The sequence below is a fragment of the Gopherus evgoodei genome, chromosome 10, assembly GCF_007399415.2.
Source record: "Gopherus evgoodei ecotype Sinaloan lineage chromosome 10, rGopEvg1_v1.p, whole genome shotgun sequence".
NCBI classification, from domain to species: domain Eukaryota; kingdom Metazoa; phylum Chordata; order Testudines; family Testudinidae; genus Gopherus; species Gopherus evgoodei.
The window spans coordinates 5046422-5064919 of NC_044331.1; the positions used below are offsets into that span (position 1 = coordinate 5046422).

The window sequence follows — 18498 nt, forward strand, 5'->3', positions numbered from 1 at the left end:
ACGGGGCGGCCGGGGGGAGAGATGGCGGTGGCGGGTCCCTGTGTGTTGATAACCAGCTGCGCTGCCACCTTTGCCGGGGAGGAGCTAGTTAAAAGTGAGTAACGGTCGGGGGGGGGTAGAGCTCTGTTTCTCCCCCCCCCCCGTGTACTGGGGTCCCCCTGCCCCCAGCCTGTGGCTCTGCTGCCGCCGGGGCCCTTCTGCCTGTCAGCCGGAGCGGCCTGCTGGTTGCCGACAGCGCCTCCTCCCCTCGCCGGGTCCGCGCCCCGGCTCCTCCCAGCCACGCCGAATTAACGCCCGTTGCTTTTCACTGCTGCCCCGGGGCGGGGGCGCGAACCTGGCGCTGCTCCGAGAGAGCCAGGCGGGCTCGGGCCGGGCTCGCGCATCCTCGGCAGAGCTGCCGGAGGTCGGGCTGCCGCGGCTGGCTTGGCGGTGGAAAGCGCCCGCCGAGTCGGACCTCAGACGTGCCCGGCTGAAGCTGCGGGGACCTGTTAAGCGTCTCCACGTGTCCTTCAGTCAAGCATGGTAACCTCTGCTTAATGGCATCGGTCGCAGCAGTCCAGGAAAGGTTTGAGCATGTTATTGACACTAGATGCTGTGGCATTGGGCAAACTCTCTTGAGGATTTTATAGATGTTAAAAGGGGAAAAGGGCAGGATTTTGCCCTGTACCCTTCATGTGAGTGCCCTCCAGGCCAAGGAGCAGCTGCCTCATTGCTCTGGGACCTGCCTGAGAGAAATGATCACAATCTGTTTCACCCAGATGCCCTGTGAGGGAAAGTAGCTTCCTGTGAAAGCCTGTACATAAACCAAATAGTTTAAGGGTCCAAGTTTGACGTTCTCCTGGGGATTAAGATACACTTTTGTAAAAGAAATGACCAATAGCCAGAAATAGCTAAAATTTAGGGAACAATCTGCGTAAACCACAAACCCTGAAATCAGACATTGTGAGCTTCTATGAAGTATCTTAGAAAAATGAACTTGTGTTTAGCTGATTAACTCAGGTAATTTTAAAATCAAATTCCTCATGAGGGGAGATGAAAGGGGCATAGTTCTCGCATTCTGATATTTCCAAAGACTGCAGTGCCTCTGAGATCATGCTTTTTTAGGCAGGGCCTGCTCCTTAACAAGTGACGTTCTTCTGTTTATAACTCCAACTTAGGTTTCTTTTAGCAATACCAAAAACTAGAGGGATGGAAAAATCTCTTCTTCCCACTGCTTTTCTCCCCTCACTCAAATATTCCATGACATTTTTGAAATTTCCATGCATTTGCCCCAGACTGAATCTGTAGCATGGAGTAATGCTTTTGACTTCTTGGGGGATGAGGAATAGCATTCATATGGTCTGAAAAAGTGATTTTGATCACATGCCTGGTAGTCAGAAAAAATTGCAGAGAATGTTCAGTGCAAGGAGCTAATTTTTTTTGCATAATATGATTCCAGGGATTGGTAACCTGCTCAAGAAGAAGCTTTTGTTTAATGGTTCTACAAAAATTGTCATGGTTTATCATTCATCTGTAAATGTTCAATAATTAGCACAGCTGTGTGTCCTAAATAGTAGTCGTGAACTGGCAGATAATTGCATGCGTTTACATGCATACTAAATCACCTAATGGGTACCAAGACAAGTAACAGATTAAATCATTCACTTTCAAAAGGCTTACAACTTTAGGTGGGACTTGAATGGCAGTACAGATGTTTAAATAAAGACAATCACATCAATGCAACTGGTCAGCTTTAAGGTTGTAATTTAAACCACTGAAGTTCTGATTCAGTCTGCATGTTAGTTCAGCACCAGGAGAAAATTATGGGAAATCTTACCTCTGGGGAGTTCTATTGTTGCTGCTTGTTTGTGAGAAAGTTATGGGAAATTGTAGGAAATTCTGTGTTTTTGTAAAGCACAAAATTGGGAGGTTGAAAGTGTCTTAGAGAGAAATCTAAAGGACTTAAAATAAGACAGGGTGGTGATATCCTGGATTACTTGATGATCCAAAATAGGACTGGAAGAATGTTGTTTGAGAGCTATGGAAGTCAGAACTTCTAAGTGACTCAAAAAAACCAGATTCGACTTTTTTTTAAATAGTAACCACTTTGAAAGGCAGCTCACAGAAGAGGAGAGAGATTAAATGGAGATTGTAAAATAGTGACAGGTATTTTAAAAAAATTAAATTGCTGATGTGTATATGAAAGTAAGTCACGTGACCCAACTGGAATAGTGGAACAGAGAACCGAGGGGCTATCTGAGGTTGGTATTTGGATGAGGGCTAGATGGCTGCCACTCAATCAAGACAAGACTGAGAGGAAATACTAGTGGGTGGGAGGAAGACACTGGTAGAGTTTGCAGAATTTGGGCTGTCCGCATCAGTTTAACCAACAGTGTGAATTTTAAAATGATTTAGTTAAATCAGTGCACCCTGCTTATATAGATATTATAGTGGCAGTCTTACCAAGGGAGTGGTATGGCCAGTTGACACTGAAACACACACACACACGTATGTACGTACGTAACTGAGATGTGCTAGTAGATCCTGTGTTGCTCCTTGAGGACTAGATAGGCTCAGATTTAACAAAAAGAAATGCTTTATTTTCAGCTGCAGGGACCTTATCACCATTATCCATCACTTTGTTACTTTGAGATTGGATTACTGTAATGTGCTCTTTTTAGGGCAATGCATCAAGACCACTTGGAAGCTGAAACTAAAGCAGGATTTGGTGCCCTTATTGAGCATAGTTTCCTACCATGAGCACACTCTGCAGTGCTCTAGGATCTGCCTCCAATGGGTTTCTGGGTCAAAAATCAAGGTATTGGGTTTTAATTAATAAAGTCCTAAATGATTTGAACCGCAGCTACTTTGGAACTCGTTTCCCCTGTGGTCTCCTAGAACCTAAGTTTGGTCTAAACTTTCAGGCCTGTTGCAAAGCTCTTTTCCCCACTCCCTCAACCTTTTACGGAGGGTTGGGGGTGCCTTGAGGGCTGGAGGGATGTGTTTTGTTTCAAGATGCAATGAGCAGCCCTTCATACTTTACTGCATGACTGTTGTATTGTGTGTGATATTATGTCAAAGCACAGGATGGGCACCTGCACCTTAGATGTATTTAGTTATCTGAAACAGTCTTGCAAAATGATGACATTGCCACTCCAAACACGGTATACTCGCTCAGATCAAACTTTAAACACCCTGGTGGACCAGGGAGGTACCTGTACAGCTAATCCCTGATGCTTGGTGGTTCTCTCTGTCTTTCAGAAAAGGGATTCTTAAACGTATTCCTGAAAAGTTCTTACTTCCTGTGTAACTTTCAGGGGATATTTCTTATAGTTGCTTTCCACCAGGTGGCTCTCAAGACGCAGAATATGAGAACTACTAGTAGCATACCTACCAGACCAGAGGAGGTTTGATAGTTCAGTTCTTTAATGTGTTTTACATTGTTTTAGTCAGTGTTAACATTAGGAAGCACTCAGAAAAAAATCAAGAATGCTTTACTGTAATCTTTGGGAGAAAAGCTGCAACAGGGGATTTGCAAGGTTTTTAAAAGAACATTACTAGTCCAGTGGTAGTTAATACTAGACATAGCAGGGGTGCTTAAGTTTTAGGTATTTGTTTTCTCATAGCTGTAATAGAGCAGTAAATTCGGGGTGGGGGGGAAGAGAAGATGGACAGACCTTCAGCTCTGTAGCTTATCTCCTGTGAATTTTCTCTTAAATATTCATATTCAGCTCATTTTAGAAGTCATACTTGAAGCTTCTAACGTGCTTCGGAGAGTCCATTCCATACATTAGATGCCTTCCTTGTACAGAATGTCTGCTGAGCTTTTGATATTTTACAAATGGCATGAATGTGATATGCCACCTACATTCTTAAGTTTGGTGGTGTCTTTCCTTCTCAGAATTTTTCTGTTTCATTTATCTTCTTTCGTAACAAGACCAAAAGGAACACCCAATGAAATTTGAAAGGCAACAAATTTAACTTATCGAGGAATATTGCTGCCCCTGACTGTCAGAGTCCAAGATCTTAGCAGTATTAAAAGAACTAGATATTTGTATGGGCAATGAAAACACTAAACAGAATTTAAAAAAACCTAAGGAATATAAATAATTCATGCTTTAAGGCATAAGCCAGCCACAGCTGCCTGGGGTTAGAAAGACACTTCTTCTATGAATAGATTCCGTAAGTATTAGGGAGCTTCTTGTGTCTTGCTCTGGGCCAAGCTGATACGCCATTTTGGAAATGTAAGATTTTCAACTTTAAAGAACTTTAGTCCTTGGTGGGTTGCAAGAAACTGGTCTTGAACCATTCAAAAATGCCATGTTTTTTACAATGCTTTTAACATCTCTGCTTGGGCCAGTCCAGTATTTCCTGTTGTGATTCTCGGAGCAAAGGAGCTTAAACATTAACATTTCCCCTACAGTTGAAGCCTTCTTAAAAAAGATGTTATATTTGTGCATGTGACATTCTGTGAGCAGAGTCTCTTTGGGGCAGGACTGGCCCCTGAACCATTTGGACCTGTGGGTGCTATTGTAATCTGAATAACTCATCTCTGTTCCATGAAGAAGACAGCCAGAGAAGTCAGTCCAATAGGCCTGCCTGCATTTGTGGTCACCTAGTGAGTCAGTTGGTTTTCTAGACTCTTTGGATGTTAAACCACTGACCCTCTTGATAGTTGGGAAGATCAAACATGAAAATGAGTAATTCTCTAAAGACGTACGTTTACCGAGACACGTGCTCTTGCCATGATATCAGTTTTCTGGAAATGTTTGTTTTGGCCAAATGCAAGCAGAATTTGAAATGTTTTTTAACCTAAAAAAATATTTCTAGAACTGAGTGTGGAAAGCTTTCATTATAGTTGAGAACCTGTTTTTGCATTAAAATACAAACTTGTCTTCTATTTTGGGAAGAAAATTCATGGAAACGTAGTACACTATGTACAATATATGAAACAAATTCCAAGGCGGAGTAACATTCTGGACAATTCTTAATTTGTCTAGACAGTTTATTTCAGTATCTCCATACAGCCTCTGTTTTTATGGCAGAAACAGAAGGCAAAACACTTAAATATCTTAGTTTATATAGGTAGTGATTTTTAGTGAGAAATCTAACTAATGGCAAACCTATTGAAGCTGTCAAAAATAAAGTATCCAAGTGGCACTTAGTTTTGTCAGCAAGAGTAATATATAGAATTGGGACTTCACGGTTGTGCTGTAGAAATGTAGTAACTATTCCAAACCTCTAATTATTTTTATGGGAAGTCATAAGTATGCAATATAGCTCAAGGCTAGTTATAAAACTAAGATATCTTCAGTATTTGAGTTGTTTTGTGTACAAGAGTTTTAATTCCACATGGTTCTTGGGGAGAAATTCCACAATATGACTGGCAAGGTCATTCTGTTTGGATGAAAAATGTCTATAATCAGAAGCAGAACAGGGTGAATGAAAGTTGCATGAAATAGCAGAACCTTAGCGGCTAAAAGGAAAACAAAAGTTTGTGGGGTTTTTTTTGTTTTTTTGCAATCTTGAATTCTCTTAGAGGCTTAAACTTTGTCTAGCAATTTTGCCTCTACTGTTTTGTAATAATTTTAGATTTCTTATGCATGGAGCTGATGTGAAAGATCTTCCACAGTGAGGTTTAGGGAGCTATTTTTAAAAACACATTTCCTTTTTGCATGCACGTTTATAATTCTTACAGAGTTGGCTAACTTAAGAAAAAAAAAGTGTTTCCAACAGACTCTTTTCCTCATTCTATTTTCTTCTCGCTGGTCATTCAGTGAAGTTATAATGTTGATTTTGTGACTTTACAGTAATTTCAGTGGCAACAGACTGTCAAACAGTTATAGCTTTGTTAAAGGATCAAGTGGAGGGAGAAGCAGGGCAGAGATAAGAGTTCTCAGACAAAAATATCTTCAGTAGCAAAAGGGAAACATGAAAATATAAGGAATTTTTAACTAAATGATTGAAAATCTTTGTATGATTTCAGGGTGGTGGCAGGGAACAGCTTTAACATAACTTTCACTAGCATTGGCAACTCTAAACATTCATTTCTAAGATAACTTTCATAAGACAGATTACTAAGGTGCCAAAACATGCTTTATGTGAGAATGAAAAAAAAAAAAAAAACAAAAAGCCCACCACAGTATAGCTACTTCTAGGCCAGACTAATGAACAATATTTTACCTGCATTTGAAACAGTGTGCTACGTATACTGGCCCTGTAGAAAAAGAACTGGTATTCATGTATTTAGAAATGCTTCATTGCTTGTTTGGTTGTTACTTGCCAAAAGAGTCCCTGGATTTTTCAAACAATATCTTAACTACCTCGACTTTGCAGCAGAATATGAAACTGTAGTATTAGCAATTTGCTAGTAAACTGCTTGTGCAGTAGTAATTGGCATTATTATATACAGGACTTGTTAATATCCTGAGTGTCAAACTAATATAAATGGTGGTAGTTTGCCGTTGTACTCAAATCTGGCTGTAGTAAATCAATATTACAACCCCCCACTTTACACTAGAAACAAGTGTTAGTTTTGGCTAGCAAGGGACACTTAAAACAATCTTTATTCTAAATAAAACTGATGTATGACTCAGTGAACAGCTCTGTGGATTTTGGAAGGAGATGTCACCCTTCAAGAGTTTCTCTGTTACTGAATGCTAAGGACAATCTGCTAAAGAGATTTCTGAAGGTTGTGTGTGTAATTCAAATTACTTGAGGAGGTTTAGAACTGAAAAACAGTCCTCTTCCACTAGCCTGTCTAGACTAGAGACTTGGGTGTTTGCATCATAGCAACTGATGGCATCACCCAGCCACCAAACACAGAGTTCTTTTCTTAGGTGTCTATAAGGCCATAAAATGGTGCAGGGTAAATACTGGATCCTGCACACAGTTTTTGGCAGACAACTGTAGGAAGAACTTTCTCAGATGCTGTTGAAAGTTACTGATAAACAGTAGACACTAAATTTAAACATCTTCATGATCTAGGATTTTAAACTGTTTGTTTTTAGAAGTGAGCTAAGAAGTTTTTTAAAAATTACATATTCATCCAGATTATTTTGGTTATATGTTGTAGTGGCCCCTGGAGTATACTATGACCATGGATTTGCAGACTAACAGTTGGTCTCATAATACTAGGGAATCCAGAGTCAAGATTTGTTTGGCCTTGAATTATCTTAAATCCTTTAATTTATTTCTTTTGTTTTCTGGTTGTTACGTGAACATTTTTATCAGAGTGTACCTTGATCATATTAAAAGCCATTAGTTCACTCTGACAATAGAAAAGTAGTAGCACCAAAAATGATAAATGTTGCTAAAATAAGATGAAAGTTGTCTTGGAGGTTCTGTCATATACAACTTATTTATCAGAAAAGTAGGCTAAAGAGTTATAATCTAGGTGTGGAGGAGCCAGTTTGTGGAAAAACAAGGTTTATGAAACTAGATTAGGAAATTCTTTTACAGATTAGTCATCTGTTACCAAGGTCAAATCTTATCCTCTAATTCCTTCACTGCCTTCCTCTTCCTACCAAGCTCCTCTGCTTCAATGTTGTAAACAGAAGTGTTATGCACATCTGTTATGTGGCATCCACTGATGCTTGAACAGCTGCTCCCACCACCATCTATGTGTTCCAATCCTTCCCATCTTCCTTCAAATCCCACTATAATCCCCATTTTCACTATGCTGTCCTTGCCAATGAGACTTCCTTACCTACCTGTATTTAAACTGTTCTCCCATATATTGTAAATGGAATTCAATCAAACTTCTTGGGGAAGAGACTTGGTCTTTGGAAAGCACTGGGAGTTAGGCCCATAGGTACTTTTGAAAATCCTACTAAGCATCTATCTATGCCTTTAGGCACCTAAGTACTTTTAAAATCTGACCTAGAGAACTGAAAGATTGCATATTCCATTTCCAGTCCCCTGAGCCTTCTGGTCCCCCCAGAACTGGAGTTCTCTGATAGAACTGTATCCATTAATGTGAGTCTGTAACTTTTTTTGAAAAACTTTGATTTTGCCCAGTTTGATCCCAATTATGCTGACTCTTTCAATGCTATGTAGTTGTAGTTCTTTGCTACTAATTATAATTTAACTCCACCAGGTGGATGTCAAACTATGGCCTCGTCCAGACTAGGGGAGGAAAATCGATCTTAGATACGCAACTTCAGCTACGTGAATAACATAGCTGAAGTCGAATATCTAAGATCGAATTACTCACCTGTCCAGACGGCGCGGGATCGATGTTCGCGGCTCTCCGTGTCGATTCTGGAACTCCGTTCGGGTTGATGGAGTTCCGGAATTGATGTAAGCGCGCTCGGGGATCGATATATCGCGTCTAGACTAGACGCGATATATCGATCCCTGAGCAATCGATTTTAACCCGCTGATACGGCGGGGTAGTCTGGACGTGGGCTATGTGATAGCCTAGGCCCTAGAGGCAATGTTAACTTAAAGGTTACTCCTAAATAGTCCACTACGTGAGCCTATAGTAAGTTTTCAGAGTGTTGCTTGGGCCTTTAATTGTGGCTCCCGTAGAACTCCATATAGGAATCTTTTATAATCAATCCCAGCTCAGACACTTTGCTTACCTTCCAGACCTGAGAGACAGCTGTCTGCGGCTTGAAAGCTTGTCCCTTCCACTAACAGAATTTGGTCCAGTAAAAGATACCTCACCTACCTTCTAGCTCTCAGATCCTGGGACCAACATGGCTACCACCCTGCAAACAATTAAACGTCTGACAGCTGATAATTTACTCCATCATCATGTTGTGCGTTTTCAGTCATAGTCAGCGACAGTTTCTAATGACTTTGGCTACATGTATTTCATTCCATGCCCTTATATTGTTTAAAAGATTGTTGTGAACTAAGTAGCGGTTACTGGTACAGCCTCTTGCAAGTATATGAACTTGGAGGAACATACTTGCAGATTTACTTCAGTGTTTAAGTAGGTAGGCAAAAGTGACAAGAATTCTCCTTTTTTGTCCCAGCTGGAATTTGGATGAGCACCCATGATAGAAGCCAGCCCTGCACCTTCAGTATTTAAGCTGCCTTCTTATTTCTTCCACAAAACATCCTTAATGTGCTGCATGGTGTGCATTGTTAGATGCAATCCTGCAGAGCATACTTATGGCTAGAAAAAACTGTTAATTAAAATAACTTCGTAAAACTTTTCTGTAACGCTTGCTTGCTACAGCATTTATCTCCAGGCTAGCATTAGTCTAGGCTATAGTAACAAGTTGGGAAATAAGCTTTTGGAGCCAATACAAGTATTGGTAGTTTTTTAATATCTGTTCTGAGTATTACAGTCCAGCTGAATTTAGCCTTATGTCTAAGACTTTTCTAGATGAACTGTACTCTTGGTATTGACTTTACCATCTCATCATGCGTTTCTCTGATTTTTGTATAGGCATCATAGGAACAGAAGATCCTGCTGCAGATGTGTCTACAAGCGGGGGCGTGAGATTTTACCCCTGGACAATAGACAATAAATATTATTCTGCTGATATTCACCTGTGTGTGGTACCAAACAAATACCTTGTGACAGCAGAAATTGCTGAATCTGTCCAGGCGTTTGTGGTTTTCTTCGACAGCACAATAGTAAGACTGTTTTGTTCCTGTATATTATCTTCTCATGCACTATCCTTGGGACTGTTGCTATAATTAAGTCATCTTTATGTTCCCCAGAGCCTGTGTTGGTTGCTTTCTAGGCTGGTCCTGTAATGCAAGCTAGAGCAGCCTTAAATTATGCCTCTTAACAGTGGTCCTTAGGAACCATTATGGCAATTAGGGAAGCCACAGTTCCTTGCCCCACCATCTTCCCTTACGCCAATCCCAGGAAAAGAGGTAACATAAGAGCTGGTACTTCACCATATACGTCAGATATTCCTGCTACATTGGGGCCATTCTTTTCAGACTAGTTGTGCTGATTTTAGAGCTGGTTGATGCTAGTTGTGCAAAGCTGCTATAGCACAGCCAGGGATCAAGGCAGATATTTTTAAGGATTCACTCTCATCCCTTTAATGAAAATAAGAGAGTCCCAACATGGTTGGAGTCATCCAAACAGTCTTTCAGTAAAATCAGCAAAGGCCATGAGATTCCTAATACTTCTAAGGCAAAACAAAAAAAACAAGGAGAAAATGTCCATTTGGGATGGAGAACCTGTCACATCACTGAACAAGAAAGGGCACACATCTATTTCAAGCTCCCTCCCATTTGAGGGACACCTTTCACCTGGCACTGCAAGATTGTCTCCAGATAAACAGTCTGCAGCAGCAGTAAAGATAATTAATTAGCTTCAGTGATGCATGAACTTTAAGCCTCATTGAAACTGCTTAAATGTTAATTTATTATGTAACAAATTAAAAAATCCTAAGTAATCTAAGTTAGGAATGCTCAGTTAATTTGCATAGTTTGACATTTAAGATCCGAACAAGTGAGATGAACTCAGCCACAGGGGACACAGGATATTTGCTGTTCCTGTTTTTCTCTGGTTAAAAATGCATAGTTTAATATATTAGTATTGTGAACATATCCTAAGATATACCAACTGTACAACACAGATGACCTGGCATTGCTGTTGGAACCGTAACCCACTCATTTTGTGACTGTCTCTTTTTAACCATGCAGCTTTAAGCATTACATTAACAGGGTTTTAAAGATTCATTTTAAAGTTGCAAAGTGCTTTGAGGTGTTCATACAAGAACCTTGTTTTTTTCCTCCAGAAATCTGGTCTTGACAGTGTCTCTACATGGCTTCCCCTGGCAGAAGAATGGTTACCAGAGGTTATGATCTTGGTGTGTGACAGAGTATCTGAAAATGGTGAGATGCTAAAGGATATCAGAGTTTGGCTGGAAAAAGTAATCTTGCATGCGGTTTTCTTGGCAAACTTATTACAGTTATATCTTATGGTTTATGGATAAGAGCTTTAGATTTGACAGGGAAGAACTGAGTTACTCACATGACTGATGATTGGATGGAGCCTTTTACTTTAATTGCAATTTAAATCCAACCCAGGTTGGTAGTGACATAAGCGTACCATCTGATGGCTCCTTATTTGTCTGAACGACATGCTTGGGCTGGCCAGTTTCTCGAGGACAAGTGTACACACTGAAAAGTCACACCCCTCCCCCCCATTTGGTACTAATCAACACCATTGACAGTATTAATTGGGAGGTCACATTACAGAATGGGCTGAAATACACTTGCCTGTACAGGTGGTCCACGTACGTCCGAGTTGGGGCATATCAGAAGGATCATGGGGTACTGACTGCAGTGTGAGGAAAGAAGAGTCAGCCTTTTGGGGTCATTTTCTTGTGTAAATCCATGTGCTTTTATTGGATATAAGAGCGAGCTTGATTCCGGCGTTGGCATGCATTGTGCAAAAGCCAATTAATTTAGCTCAGGATCGAGCCCTTAGTAGAAGTAATCCCTGTTATGGCTTTTCATGTACATGTCAGTCTCAACTCTAAGTGCAAAAAACAAGAATTTATACATGATTTTTAAAGAGGGAAACAGTGATTTAAGATATGGGGCAGTTTAACTCAAAGGCCTTTAGAATCTTTGTTTGTGATGTTAGTATTTCCTTTGTTCCCATACAATCAAAGCAAGGGGACAGGTTTTTTGGGAGTGGGGGAGGGTATAAAAAACTTCTGCACTGATGGTAGTGCAGAGATTAAAAAATTAGATGTTTAGAAAGCAGATTATGTTTCATAACCTTAGGTGTGAACCGACAAAAAGCTCAAGAGTGGTGCATCAAACACAGTTTTGAACTGGTGGAACTGAGCCCAGAGGAGCTGCCTGATGAAGACGGTAGGGTTACAACCTGTTATTTTTAGAATGAGTAAAATTACAAAGCTGATTGCAAGCCCCTTTCAATTGCTTCACAATTTGTTTCTGTACTACCAGGTTTGTCTGCGGAGTACTCCGATTTAGAGCGGTGCTTTTCCTGTCAGGGCTAGGAGGAGTTGGTTGTTTCCTCCAGGGTTATCTCCTCCAAAATACACTGCTGGTGATGTAGCACTTACATAAAACCTGTTTTGTGTTCCCTCTTCTGGCTCTGTAGCAGCTGTTAACTAATCCCAGTGCTTTGATGAGATAGTTGATGGTCAAGTACAAAATAAACATTTATACTCAATTTCCAGATCCATTTGAAAGAAAAAAAACTGGTGGTGGGGGGGAGGGAAGGATGAATTTTTATAGCTTTGAAGACTTTTAAAAGCACCAAATATAAAATACAAACATTGTTTAATGATCTCTTGTCTTTGGGCTACTAAATTACCTTTTGAATAAACATGTTTTTAGTTTTTGTTTTGAGAGAGGTGTGTGTGTGCGCGGTCATGCAGGAAACAAACCAGTTCCAGAATCACTTGTGCGGCCATGTGTTCAAAATTAAAACCCATGAAGCAAAACCGGTTGTGTCATGTTGACATCTGTGACGACAAATGTGATATGTTCTGCTCTTGTGGTTGAGTTCTGGCACCTCCTGATGCAGATCTGCTGTGTGTTGAGAAAAGGAAAGCATTTACTGCTTCAATAGAGCCAACACAGTCAGCTGTATTCCCGAACATCAGTTATTCACTACTATTTATGTCAGTTCAAATACACTGAATGTCGTGTGAATGCACAACTATCAAGGAGAGCTTAATTTCACCCGCAGAATCTCTATGCAGAAAGTTACAAGGGTCTGTATTTCACAGAGCCTTCATTACTGGTGCTGTACGAGAAGGAAAGAACCCAACTCGTCTTTTAGATCAGTTTGAGTTTGCAGGCCTGGCAGTTAGGGAAAATAGCTTGTTTTGACTTGTAAACTGAGCTCAATTGATACAGAAGTTACTGGGAGACAATTATGAAACCCCATGGTATCATTTTTAATCACTTTTCAGAGTAGAGTTTACTTTAAAGTTACTAATGCTTTCTTTCAATGGAAATTTCTTTTAAAATGTGCCGCCTTTTTAAAGTATGACTCACTTTTTTAGATGCAAATAAAATAAGCAATATTAATAATCAGCCAGGATGTTAGTTTTTGAGTGATGATACATAAACTCTAGCTCTCATACCTTTCTAACGTTAACATACTGAATCACAGTGGCTCAGACATTGACGGAAATACATTCTAATGAGTAACTTGTTTCCCCTGTAAACCTGTTGCATGAAATGCTTAAACAGGAATATAAAATGGATGCAGCACAGAAATAGTGCCAAGATCTGTTAAAAATTACCAAAGGAGCTGCTCCAGTTGACTTGGAGCGCTCATTGTGACTACAAGATCAGTCAGCTATTTTGTGTAATAAGAGCAGGAACTATTAATTCAGCCTCATGACAATCACTCCGATGCTTTGTTTCCTGAGAGACCCCGCTCTTTGGCTTTTTGTTTGTATTTTATACCCAAGGGTCACTGGCACCTTGAAATCTATTTTTTAAATGGCGTTAAAGGTAATGTCACTTCCTAGACCTGCCCCTGAGTCATCCCACAAATGTTCATGGTTTTTGTTGTTTTTTTGCAGTCATATTTTCCAATCCTAAAATGTTTCTCTCCCCTCTTTTGCTTTGTGAGAGACCTCCACAAACAGAGGAAACTGACTAATCCAAGGAAATGGTGAAACTGACTATACAAAGTGCTGTCAGATGCTCGCAATAAGCAAACTGAAATAATAAAAATAGCTGTCAAGTTATAGGAACTTAGGAGCAACTGGCTTTAGTGTCCAGAGAGAAGTAATTTTAGGCTTTTCCTATAATCCTATTCCAATTAATCAAAATTTAATCAGACTTCTTATACTGTGTGTCCTAGAGCTTTTAAATACTAGAGCATGGACATTTTATGAACAGGAAATGGTCAGCTGGCCAAACATCTCTGCCCTATTCAGTGGTCTATTTCAATAGTGAACTGCAGAGGAAAAAAAAGGGGGGTTACCTCCTTTTTGGCTATTTTATGGTATATAAAGATCAAATTGTTAGAGGGATGAGGGGTGGATTGCTTTGTACATTCAGGACTTGTCATAATTCTAGCAGTTTTTTCTATCAAGAGCAGAACAGACAGCAATACTGTGACACCAGCTTCGCTATGAGGAGACAATTTCATTTCCTAGTGTTTCACTTCGTAGCACACATACCTGTAACTCAGATGTCTCAGAAATATGCAAGGGAAATTTGTTAAATATTCAGCATCTCCAACCCTTCATTTTAAGGCTGAGAGAGCTCAATGAATGTTGCTTAGACCCACAGAAGACATCAAGCAATGTATAAAAAAAATTACAAAACCTGGCAAAAATGTAGGGTATCAGAGGCAAAAAGGGACAAATGTTTTTCCCTTAGCAGGTTACTTTTTACATCCCTTCACTTTCAGTACCAGTCGGCTTGGCAGCATAGGACAAGCACTCACATGCACAGCTGATAAGTATTCAGTGGTTAAGTCCGTAAGAAATTTTTCCAGTGATTAGAAGAGGTCTGTCAGGCCTACTTCTAAAGCCTAACCTAATCCTGAGAGGGCTGAGTCTTTTCAAACCCAACCCTTCTCCCTGAACCTGTCAGCACCACTGCTGCCTTTTCCTTACAGCTCAGCTTAGTGAGGGCTTCCCACAGCCCGTCTTCCTGCGCAGTCAGTCTCCAGCCATTTCCTACCCATGGGTTCTGCGCAGCAGCAGCCGCTGAGTGCCTTACTTTTGCCAGCTGCTGTCTTGCTGCTCTGTGTGCACTGCAGAGTGAGTTTGCTAACAAATCACAGGACCTGTCACTCAGTGCAGTGATGGGCCCGACGGGCAGGGAGAAGTGATCAGAGCCTCCCTGTCCTGACCTGGAGAGAGTTGGATTGTTTTCTAACCTGACAAAGCCCTGACACTGGTAGTCGGGACCCTTTGGGTTGGGTTGCAAGCTCTAATATTTGGAATCTGGGACAGAGGGCTGCTCTCTGTTCCATTTCTACTGTTGATGCACCATATGACCCTTTCCCCAGTTTAGTTTTCTACTATCGTGCATGTTAGGGTTCAGAATCACTTTGATAGGAATTACATGGGCTTTGTCTTTTGTTTAGATGACTTTCCAGAGTCCACAGGAGTGAAACGAATCGTACAAGCCTTGAACGCCAATGTCTGGTCTAATGTAGTAATGAAGAGTGGTATGTAACCAAGGTTTTCTCTGGTGTAAAGCTGTAATTCTGGATAAGTTCATGCCAGTAGTTTTCAGTTCTTACAGCTAGAGTTTTAAGTTCAGCAGGCTTTTAAAGTGGAAGTACTAGATCAACGCTTGCGAAATGGTAGATAAAAACAGAGCTCCTTCTGAGTGCTTTTGGGGCTGGCTGTCCAGCAATCTTTTCCAGGTCTTGCCCTAAAGGTAAATTTTGAGTCTCTCACAGCATTCCTGCTATACTCAGAACTGTTATGTTGTAAGGGGTTGTATTCAAGCATTCCTTGTCGGTCTTTGGTAAGAGAGATAATTCAGGGTCAAATGAAATTAAAAGTTCACTCAACCAAAGCTCTGGCAGTGAAGCAGCCTGCCTCTGGTCAGTTCTGACTCTAAAACTTGAAATGAAGGTACCTCTAGTTCAGTGCACTTGCCTATCATGAGTATATTGCCTCAGACTGAGCCACAGATCAATTGTTCTTAATCTTTTAAAATAGTGGCTAAAATAGGGTTGAAGGAAGAGATTTGATTTTCTGAGGAATTAATTTCATGTGTCCAACTTCATGGAACTGAACATTAACCTCCCTCCCCAAAGTAGGAGCATAATAGCACTACCCTATATTTCTGCTGTCTCAGCTACTGGTAAAAGCAGTGCCCAGACATATTCCATCCTGTACCTTGTATTCCAGAAGGCTGTAGTGGAGACTAAGTTAGTGTACTACTGCTAGTCACCCTTCACAAGATGACTTGGGCATGAAAATATACAAAGCTCTCCATTTGTGAGCAATGGAAGCTTCAGAGTCCTTGTCTGGTTACATAGAAGTACTTGAGAACAGGAGAAAACATGTAAAAATCATCTCCCCAGGCACGAGGCCATCAAGTAGAGACTGTCAGATTGTGGAAATATCCACTTAGGCTTGGGCTCGTTAAAGGGGAGGAGAAGTGCTGGCCTAGCCTACTTAACTTTTGCAGTATAGGTACAACCATCTTTTCAGACAAAGAACCCTTCAGTTGCCCTTGCAAGTGCATAGGCTATCTGAGAAAATGTAGGAAGCTGGATTCTTGTGGAACACTTGCCTTTCCATTCACTATTGCACAAAAATCACCCTTCCCCTTTGTGACCTCCTACTGTGCTTGTAAAAACTACCCACCTGGAAGAGTACTATTAGGAAAATATTCAATTAAAGACAAGTGTTTTTCCTTTACCAAAAGGTTATTCACATTATCATCTGTTGCTTTTCAAGTCACCTCTCTTACATATATTTCTCTAGTACCTGGGCTCCTTCCCCCACCCCACACAGTGACAGAGCATTAAAAGGTCTTTGCTAGTTCCTATAACCAATTACCTAATGGTAATGTTTTTCCAGTAGAACATGACTAAGTACTAAACTTGACATTGATTTTTTTTTAAATTAACCTGGTGACTCTGTCGCATTAAGTCAGAATGAGATTTCAAAAAGGGTTCCAACTGTATATAGCTGTGAGTGGGGTAAAACCAATAGCCATCCTGAGATGGTCTAAATTATTTCATTAGAGTAGAAGACAGACTTATTTATTTTGACAGCTTGTTTCCTGGTTTTACATCCTGCATTTGACAGATGTTATATTACCAAAGAGCAGGACTCAGTCATATGCTGAATTGTAGGGGGGGGAGTTCCCATACATCACCAGTGTATTTTGTAAAGGTCAAACTTCTGGAGAATCCAGATTGCAAGTTTCCACTATGCAATAATACGTAGCATTGAGGGACAGTACTACAAACTTGTCAGGAAATGAACTACATTTGACTTTCTTGCAGCTTCAGTGTACTTTCAAAGGGGCATGACAGAACTCAGTTTGCCTAAATAAAACATTGTACAACCTGTAACAATCCTTTGTTTTCAACTTCCTCCTGATCCTTAAAACTGGCTGCAGCAGAAATAAAATTTTAGCTTCACTGCTGGCTGACGCCTCACCTTGCTTCTTACCTTTCATGTGAGGGGGTTTTACAGGAAGTGATTGCATAATACTAAGGATTTCTTCTATCATCCTAACATACCATACCTTCTAAACTAGGATCGGCCATCAAGGCTACATCACAAATAGCTATTTCATGTAGTTGTCTTACTTTAAAATCAGAAGATTTAGTTGTTTTGTACATTTGTAAGAAACTTTTTTAAAGAATGGGAGACTGGATTCTTAATGGCTTTATAAAGAATGAATATATTAAAATGACTGTTGGAATATATACATGCTTTCATTTCTCCAACAGTTCCAGTTACAATAGGGGGTAGAAAAACTTTGAAGAGCCTACAGGAGCCTTTTCTCTCTCTCCACTAAGAACATGTTTGATGCTTCTTCCATACCCATCTCCTAAATAAGGCAGTACAGCTCTCTATAATAGAGCAAGATTTAGAGCAAAATGGGCATTTCAGTATAACATGGCTGAATTGTAACCATTCAACCCTAGTGTACTAAAATACCTGTTTTGTGAATAAAGTCTTGTAACTGTGAACTGTCGCCGGTGTAGCTTGAGGTACTTCAGTGAAGGGAAATGCAAAACAAAAGGAAAATAAATAGGCTTATCTGAGAGGCTGTGCAAGGAGTTCCATCCTCTGGCAGGGGTAAAGCAGGTCCTTAGCTAGGTTTGGTCTCAGGAGTCAGATGGCTCTGTCACCTCCATGGATTAGGAGGGGCAAAGTTCTTTGATATAAATAAAACAGTCCCTAGTCTTTGATGTTCAGGACTAGGCTGAGGAAGTGACTGGCTCTGCTAGCCCCTTACAATGGGGGAAGAGGAACCGGATATTTGCTGTTTCTATGCCAAGGACTCCTCCAGCTGACTTCCTTTCCTGCTTAAGTACTTGCTCCAATGAGCCCAGGTGGAGACTGAGCAGGTTCACTGGGGTGAGGCCAGCTAACTAGTTTTCTCCTTTTTGCAGGGAGTTAACCCCTTCTCTGCCGGATGTAGTGAGGTATGTAAGCCTGATTGTTTGAACAAATGCTGACTGCCAATTTCCAATGGGACAAAGCAGGCATTTTTAGCATTCATACCCAAGATAAGGATTGTCAATCTACCTCTCTGATCTAGGACTAATTATTACCTATTCTGAACCTCAGATCAGAGTTTTGGGGACAAATTCCACATCTTGACATGGAGGAGAAAGCTGTTTAAAAGCTGCTCAACAGTGTAGTATGTTCATTCTGCAGTTGTAGAGCAAGATATGCAGGCAGAGTGCAGGTGAGGTAGTCAAAGGTGTAAAGTTAATATAATCTTCAGCTGGATATGGCCACAACAGCTGTGGGTGAGGGTGGGGGAGAATGTTTCAATGGATACCAATGTAGTAAACATACCCTGGTTGTCAAATAAGCAAGTGTGGTGCTCAAAATGTTGCTCTGAACACAGAGCTTGCACTTCAGAGCTGTTGCA

General features: G+C 40.6%; 1 protein-coding gene across 1 annotated transcript in view; it reads left to right on the forward strand.

Moving 5' to 3' along the window:
- The window catches only part of AAGAB (alpha and gamma adaptin binding protein), a 27204-nt gene continuing 8706 nt past the window's right edge, over positions 1–18498 (forward strand). Inside the window, exons 1-5 of the mRNA XM_030577062.1 lie at positions 1–94; positions 9383–9573; positions 10698–10794; positions 11695–11784; positions 15002–15085. Coding sequence (XP_030432922.1) covers positions 22–94; positions 9383–9573; positions 10698–10794; positions 11695–11784; positions 15002–15085 — 535 coding nt within the window. The 5' untranslated portion in view covers positions 1–21. The remainder of the gene's footprint in view (positions 95–9382; positions 9574–10697; positions 10795–11694; positions 11785–15001; positions 15086–18498) is intronic.